The 20,275-nt window shown below is 40.6% G+C and overlaps 1 protein-coding gene across 1 annotated transcript; it reads right to left on the bottom strand.

Moving 5' to 3' along the window:
• Window positions 1-2,056: 2,056 nt before the first annotated feature.
• On the bottom strand, window positions 2,057-14,580 carry ildr1a (immunoglobulin-like domain containing receptor 1a). The gene is made up of 8 exons (XM_063009748.1): window positions 14,388-14,580; window positions 11,318-11,488; window positions 10,149-10,298; window positions 9,782-9,901; window positions 7,951-8,097; window positions 6,673-6,792; window positions 5,038-5,729; window positions 2,057-4,762 (listed from the first exon to the last, which is right to left on the bottom strand). Exons 1-8 carry the CDS (start codon window positions 14,434-14,436, stop codon window positions 4,724-4,726), a joined length of 1,488 nt encoding a protein of 495 aa, XP_062865818.1. The 5' UTR covers window positions 14,437-14,580; the 3' UTR covers window positions 2,057-4,723.
• Window positions 14,581-20,275: the final 5,695 nt, after the last annotated feature.

Below are 20,275 nucleotides of genomic sequence, written 5' to 3'. Positions count from 1 at the left end.
ACCACGATCCCTATATAGGCGCACTACACAACCACAGGAACACGCATGCTAAGTAGTGCACTACAGACATAATATTATGTCATTTGGAACGTGGCCGCTCTTATCACGCCTCTTTTGCTGGGCAGGTGACACTGCTTGAACAATGAAATGTGGACATGTATGAACTAGTCAGCACCAGTTTTATTAATTAATTTATTAATTAATAAGAATGCATTAAAATATAAAAGTTATATTAATAAAGGTTTGTAAAATGCATACATAAGTACTACATACACACGTGTAGTAAATACTGATCAGCCATAACATTAAAACCACTTCCTTGTTCCTACACTCACTGTCCATTTTATCAGCTCCACTTACCATACAGAAGCACTGTAGTCCATCTGTTACTCTACATACTTTGTTAGCCCCCTTCACACTGACATTGTGGCGTGTTAGTGTGTGTTGTGCTGGTATGAGTGGATCAGACAGCAGCGCTGCTGGAGTTTTTAAACACCTCACTGTAACTGCTGGACTGAGAATAGTCCACCAACCAAAAATATATCCAGCCAACAGCGCCTTGTGGGCAGCGTCCTGTGACCACTGATGAAAGTCTAGAAGATGACCGACTCAAACAGCAGCAATAGATGAGCGATCGTCTCTGACTTTACATCTACAAGGTGGACCAACTAGGTAGGAGTGTCTAATAGAGTGGACACGGTATGTAAAAACTCCAGCAGCGCTGCTGTGTCTTATCCACTCATACCAGCACAACACACACTAACACACCACCACCATGTCAGTGTCACTGCAGTGCTGAGAATCATCCACCACCTAAATAATACCTGCTCTGTGGTGGTCCTGTGGGGGTCCTGACCATTGAAGAACAGGGTGAAAGCAGGCTAACAAAGGATGTAGAGAAACAGATGGACTACAGTCAGTAATTGTAGAACTACAAAGTGCTTCTATATGGTAAGTGGAGCTGATAAATGGACAAGTGAGTGTAGAAGCAAGGAAGTGGTTTTGATGTTATGGCTGATCTGTGTGTATAAGTTAGTAATGAATCTATCATCTTTGCTCGTTGGCAAATGTTAGTCAATTTTCAAAATTTACAACAAAGTGATCATTATGTTGCCCACCACACATTAAGTGTATTCATTTATCTCATCGTGATTGGACTTGTTTGTCCAGCACATCCCACAGATGTTTGATCAGACTGAGATCTGGTGAATTTGGTGGCCAAACCAACACCAGATCTGAATTTGTAATTTTTTTTTCTTATTCTTCTTGTCATAATTGCTGAAGTTTTGTCAAACTGGATGGAGTTTGTTGGTCAACAGCAATTATAACGGTTCCTTAATCATATTGGGCTCTGGTCTTTGACTTGGCTATTGGAAAGCATTAGCTGTTTTTGACCCAATCCAGTGTGGCTTTAATCGATGTTTAGGGTTTTTATACTGTTATAAGATGAACCTTTGGCCCAGTCTTAAATATCTTGCAAACTGGGATAGATTTTCCTCTAGAAGCGACTTGTATTTGGCTCAGTCCATCTTTTGTTAAACTCAGACCAGTGTTCCAGTCCCTGCTAAACAAAACACGCCCATAAAATTATGAGTGCACAATATTCAAACAGCACTTTGCAGCAGGGTTGAAATGTTTTGCCTATTACATTTTCCACATTTGCAGTCTCCATCAAAAGCCCATACAGGATTTATATGACTTTTTATTACAATGGCTCTCTTTTTATCACTGTTCCATAAAGCCCAGCTGTGGTTTCCACATCTGAGCTGTTGTTCCCTCTAAAACTGTTCTCCTGATTGCTTAGGCATGGTTGTGCCATATTCTTTCTATTTGTTAATAATGAAAGCATTAAGTAATGGAAGTATTTTAATTTAGGTGGCACGGTGGCTCAGTGGGTAGCACTGTCACCTCACAGTGGGTTTGATCACCAGGAGGTGTGGTCCGGGTCCTTTCTGTGTGCCTTCTGTGGCTCCAGGGGGGAGGAGGTGAATTCACTTATTCAAAGCACTAGTAGCATTAATATTAAAACATTAATAATCTTTTACACGCACACAAATTTATGCAACATATAATTTTTATTAAAAATGTTTTATGAAAGGGATTCACACCCACCTCCACCACGTAATGATACACTCTTCTGTTAAGAATGTTCTATTTAAACAACGTCTTTTTTTACATTTTTTTCTTCAGTTCATATAATGCACAATTATCATGCACAAATATGTATGAAAAACTAACAAATGTAACTAAAGAACAGATACCTGAGCATTTACCCATTAAACTTCATCAGAGGTTACAGCTTTTGGGAAAAAACACTTCAACTTTCATTAAAAACTATTTAAAAAACTTAATATACTCATATTCCCATTAGGTTTTAGTCTGTACAGTCGCAAAATGTTTAAGAATAAATATTTACACGTATACACAAGAAACAAAGTAACGTAAACTAAACAGCTTTAAAACTCAGGTTTTCCTTTATATACAAACCACAGTTTCAAAAACTTTAGGACAGGATGTGAAATGCTGATATATCAATCAAAAGCAGTCGTTTGTAAAGCCTTTTGGATGACATATTTTTAGAGATGGTCGCGCTTATTTCAACAAGACGACACCAAGCCCAGTTCTATCTTTTAACAGCATGGTCGAGTATGCAAGTGCTGGTCTGGCTTGCCTGCAGTTCAGACCTGTCTCCTATTCAAAATGTGTTGCTATTATAAAAAGCAAAATATGACAACACAGGCCTGCGCTGTTGCATGTGTTGAAGACTTGCATAATAGCTGAATGTCAAATGATCAAATCGGAATCAACTGGTGTTTCAGTTTCCAAATAATCATGATTCAGCATTGTTTTTCCAGTGAGGTGATGCAGCACAGTTGAAATCATGCTATCATGTGTTGCAGTCATTAGATTTTCAACTTTTTAACTGGCAATTAGATACACAAGGTTCATCAGTTCACAAGGTTATATATCAAAAAGAGTCATGGACAATTTTGTATCTCCAATTCACCTCACTTGCACGTCTTTGGACTGTGGGAGGAAACCGTAGCTCCCGGAGGAAACCCACACAGACATGGGGAGAACATGCTAACTCCAAACAGAAAGGACCCGGACCTCCCCACCTGGGGACCAAACCCAGGACCTTGCTGTGAGGCGACACCCACTGATCCACTATGCCGCCCGCTGCTATATGAAGTCGGCGTGTTTGGTGGTGGTAATGCGCATTTTGCTCGCCTGGAAAACCTACCAAACTCCCCTTACAGTGTGGGGTACTCTCACCCTGTATTAGGGGGAGTGTAAATTTGAAATTCATAAAATAAAAAATTTAATGTTTGTGTACCATTTTAGTGTTTTTTTTGGCATTTCACATACTAGCCTAATGTTTTTTTGAAATTAAGATTGGTATAAACCTACCACAATCAAATACTTTAATTATATACACTGTACAAGTACAGGTCACACATGGTAAAGACACATTACACAATAGCTTACCAACAGAATGACAAGGTTTCTTAATCCACATGATTTTATGACCTTGTTTCTCAATCCATTTAGCCCTCTCACCAATCGTGTCTGCAGCAGACATTAGCCATCAGTAGCATCAGTCCTAATTCTTTTTTTATCTGCTTTTAGATTTTTTTTAGTTGACAGTTGCTCACTCTCAACTCAACTCTCAGCTCTGATCATGCGCTAAATTAAACCATGCTGTATTGTACTCCCTACATCTCTAAAACATCTGTCTTTACATTTTGTGAATTAAAAGAAATAGGATTCAAAAAGTGTCTCAACTCACTGTAATGCAACTACACCAGAAACATTCTGCACAAACTGGATAGAACATCTTTTTTCAGAAGCTTTATCAGAACAGAAGATCATAATGCAGGTAGGACATGAGATTACTGAACACTGCTGCTGTGCAGTGATGATATTTACTCCAGCCCCCTTATGTGTACATTTACTTTTAATTGCGTTGCATCACATTTTAGATTTACTTGGCAGCCGCTATTCAGAGATTCCATGAATAACCCAACACTAGTGCAGGCACTTCAACCAGACAGCAGAGGTCATAATAGCACAGCGCCAATAGGACTCATTCTAAACCACCCACGCCCATCCAATCGTGTCAGTTTGGTCTCCCGGCCAAACCTTAAATTATTTAATAAAAATAAATGATTACGCTCTGATGTTAGAGGGTCCGACACCAGTACAACAGTGTCTAGGTAGGATGGGAGTAAGCCTTCAAGTAAACCTATGCAGATGAGTGACTGAAAAACAATGTAATCCAGCATCCGTTACAAGCTGTGAGCTATGGCTTTAGAGATTTTCTTTTCCGAAATGTGGCACTACTGTTTTCTTGGCAGTCTGTTAGCAAAGTCTTGAGTATGATATGATATTTTCACCTATCTTTATTGCCTATCTTGAATGCAACTGGTTCTCTTATTTATTTATCTTTTTTTGGGTTAACAAATAAAGGCAAACCAAAACTTAAAAATAAGACATTGACCTCAAATATCCTTCAATTTCTAAAGTTTAACAACAAAACTAAGGTCATCATCTAAAGTACCTGGATTTGAGACTTGGGCAGAACTGGGGCAGTATGTTGTGTTTGAGCATGCTCATAATCATTTAAAAACAACTACACAAAAACCTTTAGCTATTATTCATTGCTCAGCGCTGTCCATACCGCTGGTCTACAGGTTTTCTGGATATTGGTCTTTGATTGGCTTCAGATTACTACAGTGTTACCACTCCGTGAGCTCCTAACCTAAAGGAGAGAGAAGTCTCGGTTAAAATCCAACGTTTGGAGAGTTTCCATGGTATTTTGTGTCCTAAAACCATTGGCATTCAAAATTATGAACTATAATCCAGGGTTTTCAAAGTGGAGAAGTGCTATGGAGAACAAAAATGCTTATTCAAGTGTAGATCCAGGATTTTGTCTGCATCCTTGTCCACACACAAAGCAAAACCAACATGCGCAATCCCGAACGAGGGGTGAGAACATTCAAGTATTGTTACAACAGAAGAATTTTAGACTCTTACAGAGATGCGCTCAGGTCGTTTGCTCGGCTTCTGTCCTGGCTCAAACTCGGTGTAGCTGGGAGGGTGGTCAGACCAGTCACCGCCTCTGGCTCCACCCCGAGCCCTGCCTCTATATCCTCCTCCTCTTCTGCCGCTTGTAACGCTGGCCGAGTCCCAGGATTCTCTCGGGTCCTCCAGGTCATCTCTAGATCGAGAGCGAGCCCGATATGCCCGACTCCGGTTATCCAGCACGTCCTCCTGGCTGTAGCTGCGTGTCATGCCTCGTCTGGATGAAGGCGGCTGCCTGTGCCGATCGTAGCTGGACGAGCTGTTGGAGTTTGACGCGTGGTGCCGGCGAGGCCCGGGAACATCGTTCAGAGCGGAAAGCATGCTAGGAGGGCCGGCAGTGTAGGGCACGTTTCGAGGCACGTGAACAGGCGGGGGTGGGATCAGGGGGGAGTTGACGTCTATTTCTCGCATTTGGTTTTCCAGGTAGTCCAGCACTCTGTTGGGGCCGTTGTGGATGTTGCCATTGCCGTGCATGCTGGGTGGAGGCATCACTACAGGGTAATGGACTGGCATGGGACCGGGAATCGGGCCATGTGGGATGTGCATGGGGCCAGGCATGCCAAGAGGCATGTGCTCATGATGGGAAGGTGGTGGTAGGGGCATGGGGGGCATAAGAGTCATGGGGATCTTTCCTGAAGCCGAACCTGAAATACAATTTTAAAGGATTTAGATATTTAATTTGTCTTTTATGCAAATAAATCCTCCAGAGATCTAGACTGTATCCATTACATCTGCACTGTATGAGGTATTAACACTGACTCCTGTGGGACCTGATGCAACAGCTTTCGGTGCAGGACCAATTTTTTTCTGTGACTATATAATTAAAAAAAAGAAATTTGACTTTGTACCTATTAAAAAGTATCAAGGCTGGGTAGAAAGCCCAAACTGTCTCCTAATGCAGAACACACATTTCCTTGAATAATCACATAAAATGGGAGCTCCGGTTTCCTCCCACAGTTCAAAGATGTGCAAGTGAAGTGAATTGGAGATACAAAACTGTCAATGACTGTGTTTGATATAACCTTGTGAACTGATGAATCTTGTGTAATGAGTAATAATAATAATTTCATGGGCCGGCGGGGGCGTGAGGAGTTAAAATATAATAACTATAAAATGGAAAATCAGTGTGACTCCTGAGCTTTTTCCGATGCAACGAGACGATGCTTCCACCTAGTAGTGATTGGAGGCAATAACACCCGAAGAGTGTTAGAAATGTAATTGCTCTTGTATCTCTAAGTATTCATTCTTTCTGTGTGGCCCAGTACAAAAATGACCCATGGACCCATGGTTGGGGTCCACTGATTTACATAATTTAATAGCATTACTTAAAAATAAAAAATTAGTTTCAGTCACTAAAAATGTGTCGTTTCATTATCTAGTGAACTATACAACAACTGCAACAATGGGGATGCCGCACTGTTGAGCAGCTTATTTGTTAGGTATAGACAAAAACAGCCCTCAGTTCCCAATCTGCAATCCGATTTGCAAGTCACTGCTGTCTGATTTAATTTAAATGTTTCCTACTAAATCAACTGTACTGGAACTGGGTTTGTATGAAAATATTTAAATATAAAGAAAGGTACAGACCTGCATACAGCATGGGATTCATCTGATACGCAGAGCTGTGAGAGCTCAGAGGGGCGTAGACCGGCTGTCCAGTGGCCCAGTTATTTTGCATCTCCTTCATCATTCTGTGCTGCATCACGGCTGAGGATGGTGTAGAATTAAGTCAGTGTTAATCTGTATTAGTTGTACAAGGCAGGCAGATAGTAATAAACATTCTCTAAACTGCAGTTTACTGGCTGGTCAAATATGAGTAAATACATTACAAGCAATTTAGAGTTAAGGGCCTTGCGCAGGGGTTGGGCTTGAACCAGAGTATTATTTGATACACTTGGATTATTAGGGTGCACCAGCTGCTATTACTGCAAGTAAACTACCTTTACCTTTCTGTGTCTGGTGCTAGTAGTAGTTCTAATTGTAGCTCTACAATTACTGACTGTAGTCCATCTATTTCTCTACATACTTTGTTAGCCTTCTTTCACCCTGTTCCTTAATGGTCAGGACCCCCCCACATGACCACCACAGAGCAGGTATTATTTAGGTGGTGGATCATTCTCAGCACTGCAGTGACACTGACATGGTGGTGGTGTGTTAGTGTGTGTTGTGCTGGTATGAGTGGATAAGACACAGCAGCGCTGCTGGAGTTTTTAAACACCTCACTGTCACTGCTGGACTGAGAATAGTCCACCAACCAAAAATATCCAGCCAACAGCACCCCGTGTGCAGCGTCCTAATGGTCTAGAAGATGACCGACTCAAACAGCAGCAATAGATGTCTAACAGAGTGGACAGTGTGTGGACACGGTATTTAAAAACTCCAGCAGTGCTGCTGTGTCTGATCCACTCATACCAGCACAACACACACTAACACACCACCACCATGTCAGTGTCACTGCAGTGCTGAGAATGATCCACCACCTAAATAATACCTGCTCTGTGGTGGTCCTGACCATTAAGGAACAGTGTGAAAGCAGGTTTAAAAAATCATGTAGAGAAACAGATGGACTACAGTTAGTAATTGTAGAACTACAAAGTGCTCCTATATGGTAAGTGGAGCTGATAAAATGGACAGTGAGTGTAGAAACAAGGAGGTGGTTTTAATGTTATGGCTGATCAGTGTATATTAATGCTACAGACACAGGTTCTACAGCAGGAAACTATAACACGAGCTAAATGTACAAATATGTGATTCTTTGGTTTCTATAGACCTTTAAGTATCTGTCGCTTGCACTGTTTTTGTCTGGTATCCCTATACTGAAAAGGCAAACTCTTGACTACAAGTACAAGTGTCACATGGTCTTACTTTTTTCAGGGCAGCAGCATGATTGTGGGCAGCACGGGCAGCGGACATAGCAGCAGCAGTACTGAGGGCAGCATTGGCAGCAGCAGATAAAAAAGAGAAGGATTAGGAGGAGAGTGCCGATGACGATGAAGAGTACGGTCAGCCAGTCTGCAAGGACAGAAACATCAGTCGACATGAAAACATCCGAAATGCTAAAATACAGTCAGCTCCAGATTTAGTGACCTGTTAAGAGAATTAACTAAAATGAACCTTGTTCCAATCAACCGTTGTTTAAAAATAAGTAAATTAATAAAAACATTTGCAAACAGGTTCACCAACCCAATTTCAAAATGTGAAAATTATAAAAGGTGAAATATTTTACATTTGTTTGGTGTTTTTAACACCATGTTAGCTGATATGGCTATAATCATGGCGGGGGTCAGTTAGTTTCTTTATATGAATTCACGAAGACACTTTATAGGGATTAGGGTGTTGTGTGCATGACTGAGGGTGTAGAGTTTAATTGATTTTTTTAATATATACCGATCAGACATAACATTATGACCACCTTCCTAATATTGTGTTGGTCCCCCTTTTGCTGTCAAAACAGCCCTGCAACTGTGATGCTCTGTGTATTCTGACACCTTTCTATCAGAACCAGCATGAACTTCTTCAGCAATCTGAGCTACAGAAGCTCGTCTGTTGGATCGGACCACACGGGCCAGCCTTCCCTTCCCACGTGCATCAATGAACGCCCATGACCCTGTCACTGGTTTACCACTGTTCCTTCCTTGGACCACTTTTGATAGATACTGACCAGTGCAGACTGGGAACACCCCACAAGAGCTGCAGTTTTGGAGATGCTCTGACCCGGTCGTCTAGCTGTCACAATTTGGCCCTCGTCAAACTCGCTCATTTTGGCCGCTCAGGTGGCGCAGCGGTAAAAAGAGACGCGCTGCAACCAGGGCTGGATTCTGAGAACGTGGTATCGAATCCAGCCTTACTTTACCGGTTCGAAGCTGAGTGGCTATATGAGCAACGATTGGCCGGTTGCTCATATGGGGGGTGGGACAAAGAACCGGATGTGGGTCTCTCTCTGTCAGAATGTGATTGCGTTCTCTGCCGGCTGATTGGAGGCGCTTACACAGCGATGGGAGAGGGTGCCCTTAGGGTGTGTCTCTCCGCATGCAACGCTGGGTGGCGCCAAACTCGTCAATGTGTGGGTGGCAAAGATGCATCTGGCTGCTGCTCGTGTTTCGGAGGGGATACGGGTTAGCTTCAATCACCTCTGTCAGGGCAGGGTTCGGCATAGACAGAGAGGAAGCACGATGCTAATTGAACAATTGGATGCGCTAAAGAGGGGAGAAAAAGTTTTTATTTATTAAATAAAAATAAATAAATAAACAGGTGCCGTGATGAAAAGATAATCAGTGTTATTTACTTCACCTGTCCGTGCTCATAATGTTATGCCTGGTCGGTGTATGTTATATATGGGGGGGGGGGGGGGGGGGGGGGGCAAGTGGGGGCCAGGTCTCTTTTCAGCAGGTAGGTATGAGGGTATGAGGTGTATATTTTATATTTACATTTAGTCAATTCAACAAAATATACAGGGTTCATTTTACAAAACACATTTTTACTGAGCTAACTTCAATATTCCTGTTTATTGTATATATTCCTCACTGTCGAACACTGTCGAAAAGTGGTCACTGGTGGCCGAACTGATGTCTCAAACAAAAATCATGTCATGACTTTAATAAAGCTTTATCGAATGTCATTAATCCCGTAAGAAGCCCTGGAATACTTCATTTCGTCAAACAAATGATATTAAGTTTAACAAATAAAAGCTGCTTACGGTAGACAATGACTTTGATCTCTCGGTTTGAATATCCAGTTGTATCACCCGGAGCGTCAATGGAGCACACGTACACGCCGTTGTCCCACCACATTATCTCAGTTATCACCAGATCGGCCTCTGATAAAGAAAAAAGGAAGAAAAGCAATTTAAAAATGCTGATCATTTGAATAAAAGCAAAAAAAATGAATTAGAGATCAATATGACTGCACAATGCAAAATGTAGAAATATAGTAGTGAAAATAATCCCACTTCTCATAATGCTGAACAAGTTAAGCCAATCCTGCTTTAAACTCCAAACAAAAACAAGCAGTTATTAGCTCTAAGAAGAAAAAAGTCATTTGTGAAGAATCATGTGAAGACTTACTGTTTTGGATGGTGATTTTGCGCTGACTATAATCTGGACCCAGCGTGGCCTCACTGGTGCCATATTTCTGAGCAACAGTTCGGATGGTGCGCTGGGCATCTGGACAGTCATTGGCAGGGTCCTGTCCCATCTGCAGAGAGGCCTGGTAGGCTTTACAGGAACAGCAAATTTACATAAGTGACATACATGGGTAAATAAGTGATGCACTTTAATAAATATTGAGCTTGAACAAAACATTTTCTGGTGGTATACCTAAAGTTTCTGGGCTGCCTGTCTTGTCACGATTGTAGCCAGTCATGGACAATTTAGTATCTCCAATTTACCTCACTTGGGAAACACACACAGACATGGGGAGAACATGCAACATGCTCCACCTGGGGATCAAACCAAGGACCTTCTTGCTGTGAGGCAACAGTGCTAACCACCGAGCCATTCAAGACAATTGATATGACAAATAAATAAATAATGATGATAACAATTAAAAAACCGGCCATGATACATACATATAGCAATATAGTAAACAATTTGTAGAATATTTCACTGTTTATAAATACTTGTTTATCTGGGTTATATTTAGGTTATTTAAAAATAGTTCAAGTTAAACATGACGTAAACTAAATTCTATAAGAAGAATTTAATACAGAACAAGCATGCATTTTAATAAACGACTGTTTTTAAATACAACATGTCCACGGTTAAACACTTTAAACAAGTAATCGGGTGGCACAGTGGCTAAGAGGTCCTGGGTTCGATCCCCAGGTGGGGCGGTCCGGCTCCTCTCTGTGTGGAGTTTGCATGTTTTCCCCGTGTCCGCGTGGGTTTCCTCCAGGTGCTAGTGAGGTGAAACTGTCCAGGACTGTGTTTGATATAACCTTGGGAACTGGTAAACCTTGTGTAATGAGTAACTACTGTTCCTGTCATGAATGTAACCAAAGTGTAAAACATGACGTTAAAATCCTAATTAACAAACAAACAGACAGACAAAAAAGTTATCAGGGCTTTGCGGCATGATGAACTAAATGGGATCAAGATGCTAATCAAACACAGTACCTGGATGACCATAAAGCTAAAAGGCAACACAAAGCTGAATCCTTCCTGACACACCACACACAGCTCTCTTAACCCACACTGGTCATTCCAGCTCTACAGCACACGTTCTGAGTTCTTACCTGCTGAATAGTAGTCCAGCACAGGGTCTTTGCAGAAGGACTTGAAGCGCCAGGTGACCAGCACATTCTGAAGAGGAGCTGAAGTGGAATATTCACAGCGAAGTGTGACGGTGGCAAAAAGAGTAGTGCTGTATTGTGTCTGTGGAACCGTCACCTGAACTGAAGATACTTCTGTTTACAAAGAGAAGAGACACAGTGAGAGGAGATCCTCAGACGAAACAAACAACAGGCTTTGTTAAAATAGCTGATGGTCTGGAACACCCTGTTTTGCTAGAACACTACTGCTATTCTTTAAATCACTAGCACTTATTTATATTTACTGGACTTAGCAGACACTTTCATCCAAAGTGACTTACAATTATGACTGAATACAATTTGAGCAACTGTGGGGGATGTAAGGGCCTTGCTCGTGGGCCCTCATGATTGGGCTTGAACCGGCAACCTTCCAATTATTAGACCAGTACCTTAAGCGCTGAGAAATAACATCAACAACCCTGCTTTATAACTCCTTATAAACCTTTCTGCAGAACTTGATCAGAGTTAGCTTGGGCACTTTGACTGACCAGCGAATACGAGGTCGCACTTCCAAAATGCTAGGCGGTTTTGATCCGGCGATGTTTATTAAACTTTTCCATCAACAAACTCTTCAAAATATTTTTTGTGTCATCTAACCACAAAAATCAGCACCTGTACCTGTACCGTCTCCTACTAGACACTACAGGAACATTTTCTGTGAGATTCTGTGGGCATATGAGACAAAAATAGAGCTTTTTCAAAACAAAAACTCTTGATGGGTTTGGTTTAAAAAGAAGTAACGATCACCAAATAACAAAGAATCTGCAAATTCCCAGGGTAGTGTTGTGTTTTAGAGCTATTTTCCCTCCAAAGGTTTAGTCAACCTTGTTAGGATACAGGGCATCACACACTATATGAAATAAACTGTGTTGGGATGTCAGTTACACTTCACTCAAGTAATTATTTAGGTTTCACTGATCAGATCATTGTGTGTGCATGTTAGAGAGAAACAGAGTGAAAAGTTAGTGCTGAAAACACCACACCAAAACCTGTCGAACTGGAATGAGAGAAAGCAGGAAATGCTTTCATGCTACTAAAACCCCCAATAGAACTAGAACACACACACACACACACACACACACACACACACACACACACACACACACACACACACACACACACACTTTAATATGTAATCTCTAGTTGTTCAGCAGACTGATGATCATTTAACTAACAGTTTATGAAAATAATATATTGACTAGGAAACATAACTAGGTAAGATGTGTGTAAGAGTTTAAGCAGTAAAACCAGATTAAATGTTTTGCTTACTTAATTTATTACAATTGATCCGTTCATTGTTTAAAGAATATTAAAGAATACGGGTATTGTGTATTACTTTAGGGGCAAGTATAAAGACTGCACTTTATAGTTAGACCAATTTCTAGTTATTTTGACTTAATGAGGCTTGGGGAAGTGCTACAGGTCACTGAAAAAGTGATGCATTGAATTTACTTGGTCAGTTTTACTTGTATTTTAAAAAAATCCAAATAATCCTGCCAAATAATCCCACAGGTAAATAAACTAAGACCCAAACTACAACTACATCGATGCATTTTACCTCAGTCATGATTTAAAGGTATGTAAACAGAGTGTATCGAGAACATTTTAATGATATTTTGAAAATGGGACTTTTGAAAATTGCTTTAAAAGCAAACCAGTTGATGACTGGTCTAAATTTTTGCCATGTGTAAGAAATATTACATGTGCAATTATTTAAGTGGCGTCCACTGATGTAAATGTTCAAAGAAATTACACCTTCATAAATATTATTATCATTGTAATGTTGTATTGTGAATAGCATTAATATAATTGTGACATGCAGTGTACTAGCTTGTGGAAATAACTGTATTCATGTAGGCCTTATAGTGGTTAGGGTACTGGACTAGTGATCATAAGGTGTTTTGTTCAAGCCCCACCAGTGCCAAGTTGCTGCTGTTGGCCCCTTGAGCAAGACCATTAACCCTCAATTGTTCAGACTGTAACTATAACTATAATACTGTAACTATAATGTTGCTTTGGATTAAGGCGTCTAATAAATGCAGAAATTGTAAATGTAAATAGTAGTGAGTAAAATTATGCTCACTTTTAAATAAAATACATTTAAAGGAATATTTTTTTTAATTTTCTTTATGCATTTTCTCCCTTTTCACATGTCTAATTGCCACAAAAGGCCAATCGTTGTTCATGTGGCCGCTCAGCCTTAGCCAGTAGGCAGAGCTGAGATTCGATACGATGTATTCGAGATCCCAGCGTGTGTTTTTACTGCTGCGCCACCTGAGCAGTCCAAGGAACATTTTTCAAAGGAGATTCATCGCAGGACAGTGGGAGCCTAGTGCGTAAAGCTGTGGGTTAACAACTGAAACGTTGTGGGTTTGAATCCCGGCTCTGTCATGCAGCAACTCCAGGAGCTCCGTACAATAGCTATGTATTGTATTGTACACATATATAAGTGTATATATGATAAATAAAGGACTTCCATCTGCTCTAAATTAAAAACATTTTATTTTAATTCATGTGTGGCTGCTCTATAAGACTCATTACAGGTAGTAAAACTGAATTTAAAGTCATGAAACACATATTAATGGAATATAAGAAGACATAAACTGAAATTGTACTGATGTGTTGTTGTGTTGTTGCAAAGAGTAAGTAAACTTTTGAGTAGAAATCAGGTAAATCTTTACATGAAGCATTACAGCTCTGGAAAACATTGAACATTTATGAATAAATACCCTAATTTTCACATATTAAATAAATAAATAAATAGACATCTCGCTAACATCAGTAAACATTTTTGAGTCACGTGACCGATACTAGTTCCCATGGCTGCCAGTTTTCTTTCTGTTCGTCGGCCGCTTGTTTTCGTCAAAGATGAACCTGATAAATGTCGAAATACGCTCGAATTTCGCGTCCGAGTGAAATATAACTTTTAAACACGTCTTAAAAGAACACTTAGCGAAGTAAGCAAAGTAAATAACACCGAGTGAGCTCTACATACCTGCCGGCAGAAAGCCGAGAAGAAGCAGCGCCACTATCAGTCTCTCCATTGTCTTCAGTTTCAATGGACGAGACTCGGTCACTCGAGACTGACTTTATAACCAAAGTACCACAAACTCTAAACTAAAAGCACATGCGAATCCAGACAAAAGTCAATATAAACTCAGGGAGTGATCAAAGGTCGTATTGAGGCTTTTCTGAGTGAACTGGTGGGTAAACGACCTCTGTAAATAACTCTTATCAGCTTGTTTCTTCTTCACCTTCCGCCCTGTTTAAGCTCCTCCCCCCCAAACAGGTGTATCTCATGACGTCACTCACACAGGTATTGTCGCATCATTATTATCATTCATATCTATGCCAGGTTTTTTATTCATAAAGTAAAGTTTTTAGGCCCCAGACCTACCTTACCTTTGTTTTTACTGGAATTTTATTCACTTCTGCAATCTTTAAAACTTACCCAAAATAAAAGATAGATAGCTCAGTGGTTAAGGTACTGGACTAGTAAACAGAAGGTTGCCGATTCAAGCATCACCACCACCAAGTTGCCACTGTTGGGTCCCTGAGCAAGGCCCTTAACCCTCAATTGCTCATTGTGTAAGTCGCTTTGGATAAAAGCGTCTGCTAAATGCTGAAAATGTAAATGAGATTTATTTTGGGGAGGGTTGTGATGAAGGTTGAATGGCTTTCCTTGTTGTTTATCTGTGTGTGTGTGTATGTGTGCTACCCCCATATTTTGATACCTTTGTTTAATATCAGAATGTGATGTTTGTAGCTTATCGTGCTGATACTTTATCCTGATCAATATTGTATATACAGTGATTCGTTTTTCCTTTGTTATTTTTCTGAAATGCAATTTAAAAAATCATTCATATCGCTTAACCTTAAGCTCGGGGCTGATTTAGTGCAGACATTCTACCTCCTGCGTGGAAAATCCAAGCCGAATACAGGTGGAACCTTGGGATTGAAAGCGAAGATCGAACCCATGGTTTAAGGAACCGTGCAGCACCCACCCTAACCGCTGCGGCACCATGCCACCCACTTACTTTTACATTGTGGCATTTAGCAGACGCTTTTATCCAAAGCAACTTACAATTATGACTGGATACCATTTGAGGGTTAAGGGCCTTGCTGAGGGGCCCAACAGTGGCAACTTAGTGGTGGTGGGGCTTGAACCGGCAACCCTCTGATTACAAGTCCAGTATCTTAACCACTGAACTACCACTGTCCACTTGTATGATGGATTTCACAAAGAGCTTAGACATTTTAACATTTTAAGGGAGAATAGAATTGGTTATAGAATAGAATAGGATGGAACATAAGACCAATGAGGATAAGTTACCGCCTTAGCAGGACCTCAAGAACCCCTGCTCTCAACAGTGAAAAGACGGAAGCTTCAGTGGTTCGGACACATTGCAAGACACAATTCTTGTCAAAAACAATCCTCCAGGAAACAGTTGAAGGAGGAAGACGACGAGGCCGGCCACAAAAACGCTGGACAGACGATCTCAAAGTTTGGACCGGTCAGGACATGAACAGCCTGCTGTGTGAGGTGAAGAACAGGCCGAAGTGGAGAAAGACAGCTATGTCAGCATCTCTCATGCCTCCCTACGACCGCACTGCGGTTACGGAAATGAATGAATGAGAACTGGTTGGCCCTTGGAAGCAATCCCAGGTGCTATTGTCCGGCTGGGCGTCTGCACAGACATGATTGTCTAATATCTGGGAGGGAGGGTTGCGTATTTCTATTGAATATACAGACTGCAACAGGTGGTATCACAGTCAGGTTTTTTTATTAGATTTTTAACAGAACAGGTAGATACTGGTTACAAGATTCATCAGTTCAACTTTAATGTCCAACACCATCATGGACAATTTCGTATCTTCAAATCACCTCACTTGTACGTCTTTGGACTGTTGGAGGAAACTTATGCAGACACGCGGAGAACATGCCAACTCCACTCAGAAAGGACCCTGACCACTTCACCTGGGAATCAAACCCAGGCCCTGTGAGGCAACAGTGCTACCCACCGAGCCACTGTGCCACCCTGGAACACAGTAGTAAATCGGGGTAGTACGTGTTTTAGTTTTGGGTGCATATACAGTAATTCCAGTTATATTTTCTTCTCAAGTACTAACAGAACATTTGAACAGTATGTCTTTTTGTACAGTTGTAATTGGAAATATTAAAGCCAACAAGACAAATGATGTAGTATTTTAGGTAGCATGTCACAATTATGCAACCCCTACAAATTATCGCTGATCTTAAAACCTACTGCTAATCTGTAGGACCTAAAGTTGGGTTACAACACGAATAAACCATTTGGACTGAATTACCACCATTCATTCGCTTATTTTCATTCAATTCTATACACATCATAATAATACCTTTTAAGAGAAGGGGGTTGAATATTTCCTACTACAACTGTACATGTAAGAGGGAATTCATGTACCGCATTTAACCAGCAGATGGCAGAGAGTACCTAGTGTGTGCAGTTGGTATTTTTACTCTGTTCGGCTGCTCATGTAAACTTTACATCATTTCATCCATCATAACTAATTCATATACACGATTTCACCAAGTAAATCAGACCCACAGCGACCCTGACCACTACAAAGCGGTGGTAAAAAAAAAAGACAGTGAATGATTACATCATAATTTGATCATCTATATTATCTATACTATTAAATTATAGATTATTTTGTCTAAATATTTAGGTACTGGACTAGTGATCAGAAGGTCACTGGTTCAGGCCCCACCATCCAAAATGCTACAGGTCTCAAGATGTTCATCAGTGCTTCAGGGGCAAAAAATACACACTTCTATTCTTATTTCATATGTAAAGTGTGGTGGAGGGAGCATAATGGTTTGAAGTGAATTCGGTGCCCCACAGTGGATTATATCAGGACATTTCAGAGAACATTATCAAGCTAGCAGTGCATTACCTGAAGCTTCAGAGACTTAGACAAAATAACAACTAAATATGTTTCTTACAGGGTGGCACAGTGGCGCATGGGGTATCACTGTCACCTCACAGCAAGAAGGGCCTGGGTTTGATTCCCCAGCAGTGCGGCCAAGGTCCCTTCTGTTTGGAGTTTGCATGTTCTCCCTGTGTTCGTGTGGGTCTCCTCCAGGTGCTTTGGTTTCCTCCCACAAATCTAAAGACATGCAGTCAGGTTAATTAGAGCTACTGAAACTGCTCTAAGTGTAAGTGTGTGTTTCTGCCCTGTGAGGGACTGGTGACTTGCCCGGTGTGTTTCACCCCAGATGAATCAGACCCACCGCGACTCTGACCAGGATAAAGTGGTGGCAAACTAGACAATAAATGAAAGAATGACTGAATATTTTTCATGTTTATGTATTAACTGATTATTATTAACATTTATATTTATTGTCAGCGCCGTATTGTTTGAAATTTAAGATTTGGATCCCATTGTAGAAGATTAGAAACCATTGTAGGTGTTTTGTGAGAAAAGGCATTAAAAAGATCTTCAATTCAACAGCTAGTTACACACAAACACACTGCACATACTTGGTTACAGATCCTTGGCCACACTGTGTTCAGTGTAACAAAGTGACACGCTCTGAGATTAGCACTTGAATAAAGAGTATGAGTGTCCTGTTAAAAAAAAAAAAACAGAGATCTTGACATTCCTGGATTTGGCTATGTTGAGTGTTCCTGTATGCAATCTGACCTCTGTTATGGATGTTATATAGGTCTATGCTTGTGTGGCCCACTGACCTGTAGAATCAGCAGGAAAAGCTGAAGAAAGTTATTTCCAGGTATTGTACACTCTGTCCACACCAGATGGCATGATTCTATTTCCCTTCTGTGCCCAGCTGTATCCTGCTAAATCACACACACTCATTTACTGTCTCGACTTGGTGTTGCATGTGAAGATGTGAACACCAGGGTCATCATAACACAGGAAAATACCCTAAATTCCCTAAACTGTTCCCATGAAGCACAGCTCTCTAGGATGTCACTGCATGCTGTAGCATTAGGACTTTTCTAGACATTGTCTGTCTGTATATCTGTGTCTGTCTGTCTGTCCGTCTATCTGTCTGTCTGTCTGTATATCTATCTATCTCTCTGTCTATCTATCTGTCTGTCTGTATATCTATCTATCTCTCTATCTATCTGCCTGTATATCTATCTATCTGTCTAGCTATCTGAACATTGCAGTGTTCTGTTAGCTTTGGTATCCTTCTTCTTTGCAGCTGAGCTGTTGTTGCTCACACACATGGAGATTTAAAACTATGTTTTTCCCAATATGTGGCATCCTATGTCAGAGCCTGATGGAATGTCTACAGTATGACCCATTTTACTACCGACTTACTGTTAGTCACTGGGAATGGTATGGCCCCAAACTCACCAAACATTCAAATAAACAGAGCTTTTGGTAGTGAAATCTTGTGTAAATAAAAATAAGGCGTGGAAATGAGATCCTAATGCGTACGACTTTGTAAGGTAGGGCATGGCAACACAATCCCTTTATTTAAGTCACAACTAACATAAAGCAAACTGTATTTGTGTATTTGCTTTCGAGGGATTCATGTACGTCTGTCCAAGAAGTTAAACTCGGATTTATATAAGCTAATGCTTGAAGTTCGGATCGGAAATGTCATCTTTGTATATCTCATTCCCACACCTTACTAAGTCATGGCCATGCATTAAAATCTCGTTCCCATGTATTGATAAGGCGTAATTTTGGTACACAACCATAACGCTCCTTCTCGTCCACTATTTGGTTTTATAAAGTTCACTTTACTGGAAAAATAAGAAAAATGTAATCCAGGCAGGAATGTGATGAATTCAGGTCTTTTTATTGGATGGAAAAAAAACAGGCAGTACATACGGAGGTAATAAACTGGAGTGAGCAGGCTGGTATTTCTGGAGCAAAATAAATACTTCAGTCTGACATTGTAAATTCGATACAGTATATACAGGTGCAGTTAAAAGTCTGTGATCCCTTTAGATGTATCTGCATTGACTACTCATACAACATCATCTGATCTTCATCCCTGTCGTAATACACATAATCAGCTTAAAACAATAACACACAAACACAATGTTTTCATTTTTATAAACATCATTTACAGTCTAGGCTGGAAGAAGTGTGTCAACATCTGGGCTAATGACGACTCCAAAATCGCTCCTCACTAGAAAGACTTTCTTTCATGTAAACCATGCTATGATCTAAACTAAATGTAAAGAAGTCATTTTAGGGTTTTAAAAGCATTTTAAAATTTTAATAGCTGTTTCTATTTGCTTTTAAGAGCACTATGTGTTAAAACAGGAGAGGAGGTCCAACCAGGAATCCATGGGTAACCACAAAAGATTCCTGGTTGTCTAGGAAACTTCTCAATAACAATTGTGTTCTTGAAGAGACGTCACAAACAGTGCTTTTAGAATCGATTCTTGCATCTCAGTTTTTCAAAAGACCTTCTGTACGTTTCTCAACACTTTTGGATCCATGTTCTAGGAATAAATTATACAAAAATCGAAAAGTTCTTGGAGAAAAAAGCAAAGTGTTTTCACCAAAAGATCATCTACGTTGTGAAGCATGGTGGAGGAAGCACCACAACATCAAAAGAGGTTCTTAAATACAAGCCACACAATTTATCCATTATATCCCCCCACAGTTTCTTTTGTAAATAATTAATATATTTGTTTAAAAAATTATAAAAAGTACTGTTGCTTTCAGTCCCAATGTGTTTGCGTCATGCTTCCTCTCCACCAATGCCGATCCCTGCTCTGATTGAGGAGAACGAAGCTAACCCACGCCCCCCTCCGACACGTGGGCAGCAGTCATACGCATCTTATCACCTTCACTTTGACGAGTGCAATGCAGCTCAGCACTGTGTACGGGGAGACACACCCTGAGAGC

The sequence above is a fragment of the Trichomycterus rosablanca genome, chromosome 15 (assembly GCF_030014385.1).
Source record: "Trichomycterus rosablanca isolate fTriRos1 chromosome 15, fTriRos1.hap1, whole genome shotgun sequence".
Classification (NCBI taxonomy): Eukaryota; Metazoa; Chordata; class Actinopteri; order Siluriformes; family Trichomycteridae; genus Trichomycterus; species Trichomycterus rosablanca.
The sequence above is the reverse complement of the archived record's forward strand: the minus strand, read 5'-3'. Positions and strand labels throughout refer to the sequence as shown.

What these genes read in the sequence shown, in the direction of transcription:
- ildr1a (XM_063009748.1), bottom strand. Translation starts at nt 14,436, where the DNA reads ATGGAGAGACTGATAGTGGCGCTGCTTCTTCTCGGCTTTCTGCCGGCA. An exon ending in GCTGGACTACTATTCAGCAG is followed by an intron (nt 10,299 to 11,317) that starts GTAAGAACTCAG and finishes GTTCCTGTAAAG; the next exon opens with CCTACCAGGCCTCTCTGCAG. An exon ending in ATGCTGCTGCCCTGAAAAAA is followed by an intron (nt 6,793 to 7,950) that starts GTAAGACCATGT and finishes CACCATCCTCAG; the next exon opens with CCGTGATGCAGCACAGAATG.